The following is a 14,013-nucleotide window of genomic DNA, read 5'->3' as shown; positions in this document are numbered from 1 at the left end:
ACACCTCGCTGTGCAGCCCTGCACCGCCGCCATGCACAGCCTTCTCCTCCTCCTCCTCCTCCTCGCCGTGCTCTGCCTCACCCCATGCAGCAGCTTGAAGAGGTAAAGGGGATTGCAGGGTGCTGGGGGGCTGCTGGGGGGCACTGCTGCTATCTCCCATACAGGCACTGGGAGGTGGGGATGCAGCTGGGGGCTTCATCAGCACTGAGAGATGCTCGGGGTGGATGCAGGGGCACAGGGGTGGCAGCATCCCAGCGTCAGCCCCGAGCCCTGTGCCCATGCAGTGATGCAGAACCACACTCTGCAGGGTGACCCTGACACGGAACCGCTCTGTACGAAAGTCACTGCGGGACCGTGGGCAGCTGACCCAGTTCTGGAAGGCCCAGAAGCTCGACATGGTGCAGTACACCGAGGACTGCTCGCTGTATGGAGAGGCCAATGAGCCCCTCATCAACTACCTGGATGTAAGTGCAATGATGGAGGTGGCACCCTGAAGGAGCGCTGTGCTGCATGAGCGCTCCTGAATGCCCAAATCCTTCTCGAATGAATCTGCTCCTGCTCAAGGGACGAGCTGCAGCACGTCAGGGATGGTGGCTGCACCCGGCTGCTCCTTTTGTCCCTGCAGGTGATGCTGAGCACAAACAAGGCAGTGTGTTCATTGCCAGCCCTCCCCCTGCCTGTTCTGTGCTACCCACCCGGGCCCAGGGAGCCAAATTCCATCTGCAGCAGCAGAGAAGGCCTCTGCACTGGGGATATATGGGCAGGGGCACAGGGGGTCTCCAGAGCCCCATGTATTGTTTGGATCTCTATGGTGGGGATACAAAGGGAGCCTACATTGCAACCCTATGGGAAGCGGCTCATGCCCACACCCACCATCCTGATCTGTTCTCAGCTTGCATTGCTTTTCCTTAAATATTTGGCTTCTCTGTTCCCTCTGCACAATGCAGCCCAGGCAGACAAACACTCCCCAATGCAGCCATCCTCACACTGACCCCTATTCACCTCTACCATGGTGCTTTGTGGTGCCGGTGGCCAACAACAACCTGTGCTCTGCCTTTCCCAGATGGAGTATTTTGGGCAGATTTCCATCGGGACCCCCCCACAGAACTTCACAGTGATATTCGACACGGGCTCCTCCAACCTCTGGGTTCCATCCATCTACTGCACCAGCAAAGCCTGCAGTGAGTAGGGGATCCCCAAACCAGTTTGACTGTGCAAACTGGCCCCAGTGGGGCCAGGGGGTCAGAGCAGCAGCAGGATGCAGGAGGTGCAATGTTTGCACTCTGCATGGGGACAGGAGCAGCGTGGGTTTATTTGCACTGCAGCAATCACACAACCAGGACTCAGTACCATCAACCCACATGAGATATCGGCCGGGCTCTTTGAGCCGTTCTTATGGGAGGGCCTTTAAGCAAACAAGGAGAGATTATAGCACATAATGTGGATGGTCAGCGAGGAGCCGAGTGGCAGGAACAAGGCAGGCACAGAGACCACAGTGCTGGGCTGGGTGCCCAGGGTCGGGCTGGGGACAAGTGTTGTGCTTGTTTGAGCTCCCAGCACTGCAGCACATCACGCAGCAATGCCCTGCAAAGCACAAAGGGGTTGGGGAATGAAGCCAGAATCAGCACAGCCTGCTGCAAGAATCTCTGTCTGTGCATTGGGAATAGCACTGGTGACTATTGACTCATTAAATACTGCACAAACTCACCCTTTCCCCCAGCAAAGCTCCCCAGAGCCCCCCAGCATTCCCACTGTTCTGGCAATCACTCTCTCCCCAGCCAAGCACGCCCGCTTCCATCCCACTCGCTCCAGCACCTACCAGCCCTTGGGCCTCCCCATCTCCATCCAATATGGGACCGGCAGCCTGACGGGGATCGTTGGCTCTGATCAAGTCACTGTGAGTCGTGCTCAGGTTCTCTGCTCTGAGTCATTACATGGGATGTCCCAGAGCCATCAATGAGCCCCGTCCATCCATCCCACAGGTGGAAGGCATGACAGTGTACAACCAGCCCTTTGCAGAGAGTGTCAGCGAGCCGGGAAAAGCCTTCCAGGATTCAGAATTCGATGGGATCCTGGGGCTGGCGTACCCCTCTCTGGCTGTGGATGGGGTCACCCCCGTCTTTGATAACATGATGGCCCAGGACCTGGTGGAACTGCCCATCTTCTCTGTCTACATGAGCTCGTAAGGACATGGATTTGCTGCAGGGTGTTGCTCTGGTGCAGGTGTTGCTTGCAATGGGATGGCAAGGAGGATTTTTGATAGTATCACAGAGCTCAGACCATACCAGAGTCAAAACCCTGAGCATCTGTGGGATGCATACGGGTATCAACCCACATTTTAATTAAGATGGAAAAGGAAAACCAATGGCTCACATCCCCCCCTTCCACCAGGAACCCCGACTCCTCGCTGGGTGGAGAAGTGCTCTTCGGGGGCTTTGATCCCTCCCGCTTCCTGGGCACCCTGCATTGGGTGCCGGTCACAGTGCAGGGCTACTGGCAGATCCATCTGGACAAGTGAGTGGGGCTGGGCACTGCGGGGGCTTGGGGTCCCTCCCAGTCATCTCCCAGTGCTCCCAATCTCTTGCACCTTCCCGCAGTGTGCAGGTAGGGGGGAGAGTTGCTTTCTGTGCCAACGGCTGCCAGGCCATCGTGGACACTGGCACGTCGCTGCTCACTGGTCCCACCAAGGACATAAAGGAGCTGCAGAGATACATCGGTGCCACAGCTATGGATGGGGAGGTAAAATAGGGGCAAAGCCCTGGGGGTGGGCACTGCTGGGGGGGGTGCTTCAAGAGACACCCGAGGATGGCAGCACAGTGTGGGCTGTGGCACTGTTCCCATCACAGCAGAGAGTTCTGCTTTCACTGGTATCCATGTGCTGACATTAAGGGGCCAAGGTGCTGGTAGGGGGAGAGGAACACCCCGTGCTGGGTTGTGAGCCATCCCTGTTTTCTTGCAGTACATCGTGGACTGCAGCTTCCTGAGCTCGATGCCCATCGTCACCTTCACCATCAATGGGATCCCCTACACGCTCTCTGCCCAAGCCTACACCCTCATGGTACCCACAGCTCCCACCTGCTGGGCTCCCAGGACCCCAAATCCCCCTTTCCTTCTCTTTCTGTGTGCTTTGGGCTTGGCCCCAGCATCGCTCTTCTCCCTGCAGGAGCAAAGTGATGGACTGGATATCTGCCTCAGTGGCTTCCAGGGTATGGATGTCCCTCCTCCTACTGGACCCCTCTGGATTTTGGGTGACGTTTTCATCCGACAGTATTACACTGTCTTTGACCGTGGAAATAACAGGGTGGGCTTCGCACCCGCTGCCCCTTAGGGCTGTGAGTCCTATGGGGTGGGAGGGAAGTGGAGCTGCCAGGCTGTGGCTGCAGCCACGAGTGGGGCAGGAGCTGCTCAGCACCCCATGGGGATGGAGATGGAATCCCTAAGCCGGGGAGTGCAGAGCACACAGAGGTTCACTCCGTGCCCAGCAGTGCACACAAAGCGCCTTGGGCGGCCCTACGGAGCGGATGGTCATTGTTTGAACACAGCTCAATAAATGCTTTGGTAAAACAGAACCGTGAGTGTTGAGATTCCTAAAGCACTGAATCCTGCAGGTCTCTGCTGCCCCAGCCTGTGCTCCCCATCCAGCGCTATTTGTGCTGGAGGGAGCAGCAGGAGGAGACTGTGATGTGCATTTGGTGTCCTCTGTTATGGGATTTCTGCAGTGATAGAAGTGGAAAGTTTGCCCAGAAAGCCCCAGGAGGTGGATCTGGGCAGGGAATGGGGTGGGGGCAGCTGGGTGGGTGTAGAACTCAAGGCTTCATCAGGCTGAGCTGCCACCAACAAACAAGGAGATCATTATGAGAGTGAAGAAACCCCACGGCTCTTTGTGTGCCACAAAACTCCCCGCACAGCAGGTGATTTCCAGCAGATTTTCCTTCATTCCCCCTGTGTGCTCTCAAAGGGCTGTTGTGGTTTGTGGGTGCACGAAGCCATAGAGCAACGTGCTGCCAAATCTCTGCAGCCATTACAGTGGGTTGGGGGCTGCAGGGGTTGCAGAAAGGAGCCACCTCAATGCATGTGACTGGCTGACAGTGCAAGGGATGCAAGTGGTGGCTCATGCATGATGAGTGCATGGGGAAGTGCAGGGAAGGGCTATTTTTATCCATGGCTCTGCACAGCTTTCCTTGCTGCAATGGGGCTGAGCTCAGAGCAAGGCTGGGGATGGGGTGCTCGGGTCTCCCTGCGGAGCTGAATGCAAATAAACACTGAGGCTTTGGATTTCTGTTTGCCACAACATGAAATACCTGCCTTACTTTGAAACATTGATTGTGCTGCTGACCAGCATATGGTTTCTGTAACCGTTTCCTGTATTGACATCACCTTTTGCTGTGCTTCACCCAGGCGCCGTGCAGATAAGGTGCAGGGGCAGCTGGACAAAGGTCTGCTCTCCTCCTGCAGCTCCTGACAGCTTAACGCTTTGCACACCACAGTGCTGCCGAGCATTGCAGGACCTGCACATTGCCATGGCCAAGGATGGGGAGGGGGGGCATCCAGCACAGTGAGGGACCACCTGGTGTCCCTAAATGATGGTGGCACTGCCTGGACCCAGCCAGGAGCAGCCCTATAGTGCCATCTGCTCCTGGGATCCCAGAGCATCCTGTGTCCCCTTGGTGGGCTTTAGAGAGGGGGAAGACAGCAGAGGTGGACGCAGGTCTGTAGCTCTCAGCACACAGCTGATGTTCGGGGGGTATCAGGAGATATTGCTCCAGCAATATCTCAGTAAGCATCTCCCTTTGTCCCTGTAGGAGTAGCTGCACGACTCATAGAGAATACTTTGGTCATTGGGATGCCTTTTACTTTCTTCCCCTTCCCTCATCCTGTGGCCTCTGCTTGCTGCACAGAACGATGTGTCCTCTTGTTGCCCACACGCCCTCTCCTCTGCATGCAGCCATCCTATGTCTCACTGTTTCCCAGCTGCAATCCCTTCCTCCTTGTCACAGGGCACAAACTCCCACACTTTGCCCTTAGAATTGCTGACCGTGGGTGAAACAAGCAGGACTGTAGCTGTGGTTGCTGCTGAGCAGCTAAAGGAGTTGTCATGGCATCAGCCCATTGCACTGCACTGCACAAAGATCATCCCAGCTGTTTCTGGAGTGATGACGAGAGCAAGAGCCCAGGAAAATCCCTTTTCATTAGAAACCAAGCAAAATCAAAGCTGCATCTGACCCAAAATGGGCCTCCGATGGGTCTGTGCCCTCCTGCACAAAAGCAGAAGTGGGCACCAGCTGTGGCAATGCAACCACACAGCCCATCTCTGACTGCATGGAGACACAGGGATCATCTGACCAGTGAGCGTCACCCATCGCCGGGATGATGGGCACATGGGGTAGGGAAGGACAGACAGATGTGGGGCAAGAGACACCGCAGAATCCTTGCAGAATCCTCCTGCAAGGGCAAAGGTGAAGCAGAACAATCCAAAGGCTGCAAACAGGGAGCAGGAGAAGGCAGGAGAGAGCTGCTCTGCCCGAGTGCCATCCAACAAACAGAGCTGGTGGCTCAGCTGCTTCTCCCACCTCCCTGTGCCTGCCCTGTGGGGGAAAGGCAGAGTTTCTGGCCAGACAGGTCCCAAAATTACACTTGGGAAGGAGGAGGAGAGTTTGTCCTGCTGAGCACAGCAACCTCTTAGAGCCCATCTGCAGATAGAAGGGACAGCAGGTTCAGGGCTGTGCTCTGACACGGAGCATGTGAGGCTGCGAGTGGGAAGCTCCAGCCTTGCTGAGAGTGAGTCACTGCTGGGCTGTGACCAGAAACACCTCCCGAATTCACCCCGGTGCTGGGGACAGCCAGCAAGCAAAGCAAAAACTGAGAGCAGGCAGCAGAAATGCAGCAGCCAGTGGCTGTTGTTCATGTTTGAAGGAGCCTGGGGGTTCACAAAAGAACGTGGGGAAGCACTGAATCCTTTTGCACACCCGGCAAACACTCAGAACCTGCCCCTGTACAACCGAGAGATGCTGAGCGAGAGGATCCAGCCCAACCCGCAGCTCCCGGCCCCTTCGTGCTGATGTCACGCAGCCTCCCTCCCTCGAGCACAAGGAACCAACTCTGGGGCCAACGCCGTTTCCTGATCCTCCTCTCGCTCTTCCTAAAGGAGACTTAAAAAACCTCCGGATCCGTCGGACGATGCCCCAGCAGGTGGGTGTGCAAACATCGGACCCCTCCGGAGCAACGCTATGGGGAAGGATAGAGAACTGCCGGCTATGGGAAGGCTGTTATCGGGTCAGGGAGGGATGGGTGAGCTTCAACACGGGGCTCGGTGAGCATCGGGGATGGGGTGGGTGGGAAAGTTGGGGTCCGGGTGGGCGATCCGTTCTGGAGGGGGGAGCGTGTTGCTCACGCCCTGTGTATGGAGAGCTGAGCCGAGGCTGACAGCGCATCGAGTAAATATGCGGGGATTAGGGAGTGATTCCAAGGCTTCCAGGACGAACTGCGCTGGGGAGGAGGGATGGCTCTGTGCACTGTCCCTGCTGGGGAGGGGGTGCTGGGGGTGCTCAGGGCTTGGTGCTCGCATGGGGCTATGCAAAAGTCCAAAGCAAAGCCCCAGCTCTTGTTTCAGGCTCTTCCTACAGGTGCCAAAGAGGCAGCAAAGGGCTCAAGTCAAGTCACAGGCATTGCCCTCAGCAGTGATTATTAACCAGGACTGAAGCCATCACCAGGTTCCCATCTCCCCCATAAGCTCCTGACTCTCAGAGTGCTCCTGAAGTGCTTGGAGCAGCCAGGCAGTGCCATGCAGCCACATTCTCCTTTCATAAATGCAGTTCCCCCCCCTCCCTGTTTGTCAGGTTTCTGGGGAGGGAATTGCACTTCAGAAGGAGGCAGAAAGGCTGGGAGGTTTCTCACGGCAGGGTTTCACATGGATGATCATAGCAGCATGTCCAGGCGTGCTGCAGCACTGGGGAGCAGATCCAGGCAGTGATGTGGGCTGGGCTGACACATGGGGTTCTGCTCCCAGCCCCTGGCACAGCTCAGTTCTCATTCTGGGGTCCATCATCTGCTCCTGCACTGGATCTCACCAAGGTTGTCCCTTTGCCAGCGCTCAGTGTGTGACACTTCTTGTCCCTCAGGGCCCACCCATGGACTCCAGCAAAAAGGTGGATCTGAAGATCATTATCATAGGAGCTCTGGGGTAAGGAGCCACACGGGATCCCTGAGGCTGCTGAGTCTCTCTGTGCTTTTAAGCAATGCAAAACCCTTCTAAACACTGCCCAAACCCCACGCTGTCCCTGCAGGGAAGGCAATGGGGGAACTCTATGCATGCCCCAGCCTGGGATCCTATGGGTGCACAGCCCTCATGCTGGCTGCACCCAACCCCTCAAGCCTGGCTCTGCAGTGCACAGCCCTCACCTGTGTCCCTTCCATCTCACCAGTGTGGGCAAAACCTCCCTCCTGCACCAATACGTGCACAAGACCTTCTATGAAGATTATCGCACCACGCTGGGTGCCAGCATCCTGACCAAGGTCGTTGCAGTGGATAAAACCCCCCTGAAGCTGCAGGTGAGGCACCCTGCCCCCATGACACCCATGTCCCCAAATACCTGTTGATGTTCCTATGCCCTTCTCTGCCCTAGATCTGGGACACGGGGGGACAGGAGCGATTCCGGTCCATGGTGTCGACCTTTTACAAGGGCTCTGATGGATGCATGCTGGCCTTTGATGTGACAGACAGGGAGTCCTTCGAGTCCCTGGACAACTGGAGAGATGATTTCCTAGAGAAGGTCATCCCGAGGGATCACGACTTCCCCATGGTTGTGTTGGGGAACAAAATAGACCTTTGTGACCGGGAGGTAGGGATGGTTGGTGAGCACGGAGACAGGGCTGTGATGTGGATCCCCACGCAGGGTTGTGATGTGGATCCCTTCCTTTAGGTATCCAAAGAGATCGCTTCCTCCTGGTGCAAGGAAAAAGACATCCCTTACTTCGAAGTCAGCGCCAAGAACAACATCAACGTGGCACAAGCTTTCGAGACGCTCGCCAAGCAAGCCCTGAGCACGGTGAGCATTGTCACCATGCAGTAACGAGTCGGAAAGGAGCGAGAATCGATATCGTTCTGCCGGCAGGGCTGGATGCACAGTGTGCCACCACTGTCCTCTAGCGGCCGTCCTATGGGGACATTCGTGTCCCTGTGTCGCCAATGGGGCGGTGGCCCCGCTCTGAGCCGAATGCCTTTTGCCTGGATTTTGTCCTTAACCAGATTGGGAACGAGCCTGCCCTGCTCTCTCCATGGCTCACGTTCATTTGCTTGTGTTCAGGCTGAAGCAGATGGGCTGAGAACCCAATGGGGACAGAGAACCCAATGGGGGGTTGAGAACCCAATGGGGACGTCCTTTCCTTAACCTGTTTTTGTTCTTGTTTTTCCAGTATAAAGGGATTTACGAGAGTTATTTAACCGACTCCATCAAGCTCACTCCTGAAGACAAACCCACCAAGAGATGCTGCTGAGTCCAACACCGGAGCTGTGCTCTGCTCTGCACATGTAGCTGAGCACCCCACACGTCCTGGGGCTGTGATGCCAATGGCTGGATCCTACCTGGGGCTCTGTGTCCCCTGACTGTGCCAGGGCTCTGGATATGGGATGGTTGGTGACGTGGCACCCAGGGAGGGGTGTCCCTGTGGTGCCAGTGACCCTACAGTTGTGGTGCCAGGAGGCTGAGCAGCACCCCTGGAACATGGGACACCCTCCAGAGCATCGCTGGGTGACTGCAGCCTTCACCATGCACAGACACACAGCTGCTCCCAGGGGAGGAGTGGGGCAGCTGGATGGGACACTGAGAGCTCTGCATCCCCATCAGCTGCACCCATCACTGCACTGTGCCTCAGTTTCCCCCCCCCACACACAAACCCTTGTCTTCCAGATGTCTTCCATTTCCCACCTCGCTGGTGAGGATCCCCTTTAAAGCACTTTTTTCCTTATTATTATTTCCCTAAGAAAATTAAATATTTCCTTTTTTATTTCTACGTTTGCTCGCAAAGTCTTCTGACAGAACAGGGAGGGCTGCAAAGCGCTGCATCAGGAGCTGGGAGGAGGATTCTTTGGGGGGGTTGTTGGTTGTTTCTTTTCTCTTGTGTAAATCCTGGAGACAACGAGAAGAAATCACCCACGGAACCACAGTGTGGTGGCTTCGGTGGAGAAGCTGTCAGCAGAGGGAGCCCGAATGGAGCTACACCTACTGCACTTCATTGCTCAGCTCTTGATTGAGCACCTTCCAGCAGCTGCACTGGGACACAGCCCATGGATGGGGCAGGACAGCTTGGTGGCCACCTTCCCATGCCACCTTCCTTACAGCGTTATGAGCTGTAAGAGCACAATGATGCCTGTCTGGTGTCCCCAACATACACCCTGTGTTGTGCCCACCTATGGAGGTCTCCAAATCAGGGACTTCTGCATCCTCCAGACTCAGCATCACCATCATCTTTCCCTTTGCAACAGCACCACTGCAGCTGTTTCCCACCCAGCAAAGCTCATCCATGGCTGTGACATCAGTGTCAGCACACTGTGTGCCTGCAGGGTTGTGTGAAACCCGAGCACAGGCTGGGCATGGGGTGCTGGGGGTGTGGAGGCTCCAGACCTGCATTTCACCTGCCAGGCTCCAGCAAAGCATGTAGAGATGTTCCCATCCCCCTCCTTACGCAATGCTCTCAGCCTGTTTATTCGGGCACCAAGCTGGGGAGAGGATTTGTCCCTTAATATTCAGAGAAAAGGGGCATTAACTATTTCCTCCCCCAAACTCCCTTTACCTGTGCCCCCAAAGCAGGCAGAGAAAGGCCCCATCCCATAGCAGTCTGCAGTGAGATGAGAACCCAGCATCACCCATGGGGTGCAGCACCCAGCCCTGGGCTGTGCATCACTCCAGCTGCAGCTCATCCTGCTTGCTGCCATCACAGGGCAATGGCCAGATGTGGTTCAGAGGTGGACAGGGAGATGGAGAAACAGGGAGAGATGGGCTGTTTTGGAGGTAACGGGCTCCAACTCAAGGGGATGGAGAACAGCAGGGTGTCTGCTGCGGCTACAGACCACACACATCTCCCCAAGGTTTGGGTTGTTGTCCTTTCTGAACTAACCAGAGCCACCCGGACTCAATCATGGGGTCATTCCCAAGCTGTGTGCTGGGTGGTCGGGGCATGCAGCTGCTTCCCATTGCTGTGTGTGCAGAGCAGCTCCTGCAGCACAGCCATGGGGTTGGGGTGCCCGGGATGGTCGGCATAACACAGAAGGGTTGAGTGCTTGGGAAGGCTCCAGGAAGACCTGGAGACTCAATGGGGTGGCTGGATGCCAGGCAGGATGCTGGCAGGAGCCAGCAGAGGTGCTAAGCTGGTAACATTACCCCACAACCGAAACGTGATAAAGGACGGGGGGTGGTTTGTAATGCGTGGGATTAACAAGGTCAGCTCTAGATATTTTTTTTCTCAGGCTGAAAATCAAAGGGAAAAAATATTTGCCTTGTGTGACTCAGTGAGTTCCTGTGTGGTCAGTGGCACCAGCTCATCCCAGCAGAGAGAGCCTTGAGTGTGGAGACGGGACAGAAACCGGCCCAAACTGAGCTCTGCCCTCACTCTGTTGTGACCCTGCATTGCCATACTTTGTGTCAGAGGTTTCCCAGCTCTGTGCTGTGCACCTTGCTGAGCTGCAGATTCCACTGATTGAAGCCATGCACAGAACACCCACCTGAGGATGCTAATTCCCAATTGGAAACCCTTGGGACAGAGCCTGACTTTGTGCAATGGCTCTACCCCAAAGCAGAGCCCTATTATCCCATAGCTGGGCCTGGCTGCACAGAGTTTCAGCCACTTAAAGATGTTGCAATTGGTCTTAAAACAAACGTGATAAACCCCCGAGGTTCAGAGTTATGGGAAACCCCTCAAGAGCTTCAGATATGATAAAGAAGATGATGGCATCAAGCAAAGCTTTACCTCTACCTGCTCCCCACCTGCTGCTGTGCTGGGACTGTGCTCAGCCCCCAGACTGCTCACCCTGCACCCATGGCACCCACTGACACCTGCTATAGAGGTGGCATGAGGAAGGAGGCAAAGCAAATCATCTCTGATTGCACCATGTACGGCCAATGTTACTAAGCATTTGGATGTTAGTTCTTTGCCTCTTTACCCCATTATTCCACTTCCAACCAGCCCTCAGCAACACCCTCAGTCAGCAGCACGTGCCATTCCCTGTTCCCGTGCTCTGCTGTCCACCCACTTACAGCAAACACCGATGCTTCCCATTCAAACCCACCCCTTGGGATCCCTGTGGTGCCCTTTGCTCCCTGTCCCAGCCGTGTGTCTCTGTGGGGTCACACGGGGCTGTGGGGCTGTGCCCGACCCGGGGCCATCTGTAAGGCAGCACGTAGGGAGGATTAGGGGCTGCAGGCAGCGAGGGGATGTGCTGAAGTCAGCAATGATCCACAGCCCCACACGCCCTTCCCGACACAGCAAAGCACTCCCTGTGTTCCTCCAGCACCCATGCTTTGGTGCTATGGGTTACCTCCAGGTGACAGATGTGTACATGTATCCATATACACACATACATACACGTGGATGCATCACTGCTGTCAGATGAGATGCTCAGTGCACCCCAGCTCCTTTGTTTTTTCAGACCAGACCTTTATGAACCAACAGCCCTGCAGAACACAGGCAGATGTGACCCATGATGATCTGCAGCCCCGTGGGTGAACCCACCCACACTGACCAAAGGGAACACACAAAGATCTTCCTCCTGCTGCCCTGGCAGCACACGGTGCCCCTGGGGATGCCACCAGCCCATGAGCACCCACAGCTGAGCCTGGCTCAGGGCAGAGCCCCACGCTCCTGCCATAGCTGTCAGGGTAGATTTCATGCAAGCGAAACAACACATTGGCCTGAAATGATTTATTCAGGTTTAAAGGCATGCAGAGCAACAGCCCCAGCTTGCTGCTGGCCTCCTGCTGCTGGAGCTCAGCCATGGGCCTGGCCACGTCCCATCTGCAGCATTCATCCCCAGCACCTGCAGGCTGAGCTCCCTAAGCAGGGTGACAGGACCTCCAGCACGGCCATCCTCATCCCAAACACCTGAGTACTCCTGAAGACATTGACCTCAGAACCCTTAACAAAGAAGCATTTGATGTCACCGCTTATCTCCCATCGCTGCAGTTTGAGCATTTTGGCCTTAATGAGTCGCCCAAGGCCACATAACCCACAGCAGCAGAGCACCGACGTGATGGCTCCTGCCCTCCTGGGACCACAATTGACCTTCAGGTGCAGCCCCCAAACCCCATAGATAGCCCCCAAACCTCAACACCCCCCCCAAAGCTTTGCACCACCTCACACCACACTGTGAAGGAGGCTCCCCTCCTCCCCCCCACTTATTTCAGGGGGGGAATTTTACAAATTGGAAAACCTCCCTTTCTTGGAATCCAAAAAGCCTTAAAGCTGATGGCTCTGCTAATTCAATGAGTGGGAAGAGAGCCTCCAGGGGGTATAGGGCTCAGCAATGGGAGGCAGAGCCTGCAGCCAGCCCCGAGCCCAAATTCCTCAGCACCAGCACCCACGGCCCCGCTGCACCTGAGCCCCCACACCCCCCCAGCCCCGCAATGCAAGGCATTTTCAGAGCAAGGTGTGTGTTGGGGCTGCTCCCCGCTCCCGGCGCTTCTGCTGATGCTCACACGTTGCGTTCCCTCAGAGGAGGCAGTTATCTTGTGCTTATTTCACAAGTGAGATAACAGCCCATGCTCAAGGTCACCCGAGGCAGAGCAGGATGGGCAGTCAGCTGGGTGCTGCCTCCAGCCCCATCCATGTCCTATATGGGACTGAGGCTCTGCCCTTTGGGATGGGGAGCACTGTGCTGCAAACCTCCCATTTGGAGAAGCTGTCGTACAGATCACATCATGCCCTTCCTGCTCTCCTGCCTGGCCAATGGGTTTCCCATAAGGAAGTCAACCAACACCATATATCACAGGGCTATAGGCACACATGGGACATGGGCTCATCACTCCCCATCTTTGCCTTTGGGGCTGAGGAAGGCAGTAAAGGCTACGAGCACACAGGAGATATCCAGAAAGCTCTCAGCAACTCTACATTCACACCACATAATGTCCAATGTTTTGGAGTGCCTCCCAGCTTCACACTGCACATCTCCATCGTGGGGCTCCACTGGTCAGAGGGATGGAATGAAGAGAAGGATGGGATAAAGAGAGGGGTGGGATGGGATGGGATGGGATGGGATGGGATGGGATGGGATGGGATGGGATGGGATGGGATGGCAGCACCCACAAAGCAACCCCCTCCCTGCTGGGGGCTGTACCACCTCCCCTCTGTGACCCAAGGCCTCGAGGAAGCTTTCCCATCATTCCCAGCAGTAAATTACCACTGAATTATTACCCTCAATAAGTGCAATGTATCTGCTAATATTAATCATCTGCAAATAAATCCACACATCGCGCTGCTCGGTATGCTGTTATCAGACCCAAAGATAAGCAGCTCAGTAGATCGTGCACTCAGTGCTCTGTGTTGGGTTCATAGAAGACCCTGAGGTGCCTTCACACCCCTCAGTGCCCTTCTGCTTTGGGGCAGGGATTAGGATTGGGTGTCAGGATTGGGGTCAGGATTGGGGTCAGGACCGTATCCTATAAGGAGAACTGGGTTGCAGCAGGAAGGGGAAGAATTGGGGTTCTATTTATAATCACTGAGACTGGAATTTGCCCAGGAGTGCACCTCCCATTGCAAGAAATGCCAAAGGACCATCAGTGGCTGCACGGGGCTGATCACACCCAGCAGGACTTTGGAGTGGCTCCAGCCAAGGGGAGCAGCATTGCTCTGGACAAGGGGTGGCTGGGTGACCTCAGAGGGGATGCTCAGGGCAATGGGTCCTATCCCATGCTTAGGTACAAGTCTTATCAAAGCCATTTACCCCCATGTCCCTTGGTCACATCTCCAGCCCCACACTGAGATGTTGATTTAAGAAGATGAGGACCAAAAAAATTGCATCTTTCA

At 55.6% G+C, this 14,013-nt stretch overlaps 3 protein-coding genes across 4 annotated transcripts in view; 2 read left to right on the top strand and 1 right to left on the bottom strand.

Annotated features, from left to right (window-relative positions):
• The window catches only part of LOC146754799 (uncharacterized), a 37,392-nt gene that overhangs the window by 1,952 nt on the left and 21,427 nt on the right, over positions 1 to 14,013 (bottom strand). The window lies entirely within an intron of this gene.
• CTSE (cathepsin E) lies at positions 3 to 3,534 on the top strand. 2 transcript variants are annotated; one of them, XM_032449279.2, is made up of 9 exons: positions 3 to 102; positions 308 to 464; positions 1,064 to 1,181; positions 1,779 to 1,897; positions 1,983 to 2,182; positions 2,392 to 2,514; positions 2,598 to 2,739; positions 2,960 to 3,058; positions 3,164 to 3,534. In XM_032449279.2, exons 1-9 carry the CDS (start codon positions 32 to 34, stop codon positions 3,326 to 3,328), a joined length of 1,194 nt encoding a protein of 397 aa, XP_032305170.2. In that variant the 5' UTR covers positions 3 to 31; the 3' UTR covers positions 3,329 to 3,534. The 2 variants fall into 2 exon arrangements, with proteins under 2 accessions (XP_032305170.2, XP_085383266.1); XM_085527140.1 differs by having other exon boundaries at positions 2,960 to 3,534.
• RAB7B (RAB7B, member RAS oncogene family) lies at positions 6,082 to 9,009 on the top strand. Its single transcript, XM_015885293.3, has 6 exons — positions 6,082 to 6,189; positions 7,119 to 7,180; positions 7,422 to 7,548; positions 7,623 to 7,838; positions 7,920 to 8,045; positions 8,413 to 9,009. Exons 1-6 carry the CDS (start codon positions 6,178 to 6,180, stop codon positions 8,491 to 8,493), a joined length of 624 nt encoding a protein of 207 aa, XP_015740779.2. The 5' UTR covers positions 6,082 to 6,177; the 3' UTR covers positions 8,494 to 9,009.

The sequence above is a fragment of the Coturnix japonica genome, chromosome 38, assembly GCF_054131305.1.
Source record: "Coturnix japonica strain WE chromosome 38, WE-NBRP24, whole genome shotgun sequence".
Taxonomy (NCBI): Eukaryota; Metazoa; Chordata; class Aves; order Galliformes; family Phasianidae; genus Coturnix; species Coturnix japonica.
Note: the sequence above shows the minus strand (reverse complement) of the source record. Positions and strands in the feature narration are given on the sequence as shown.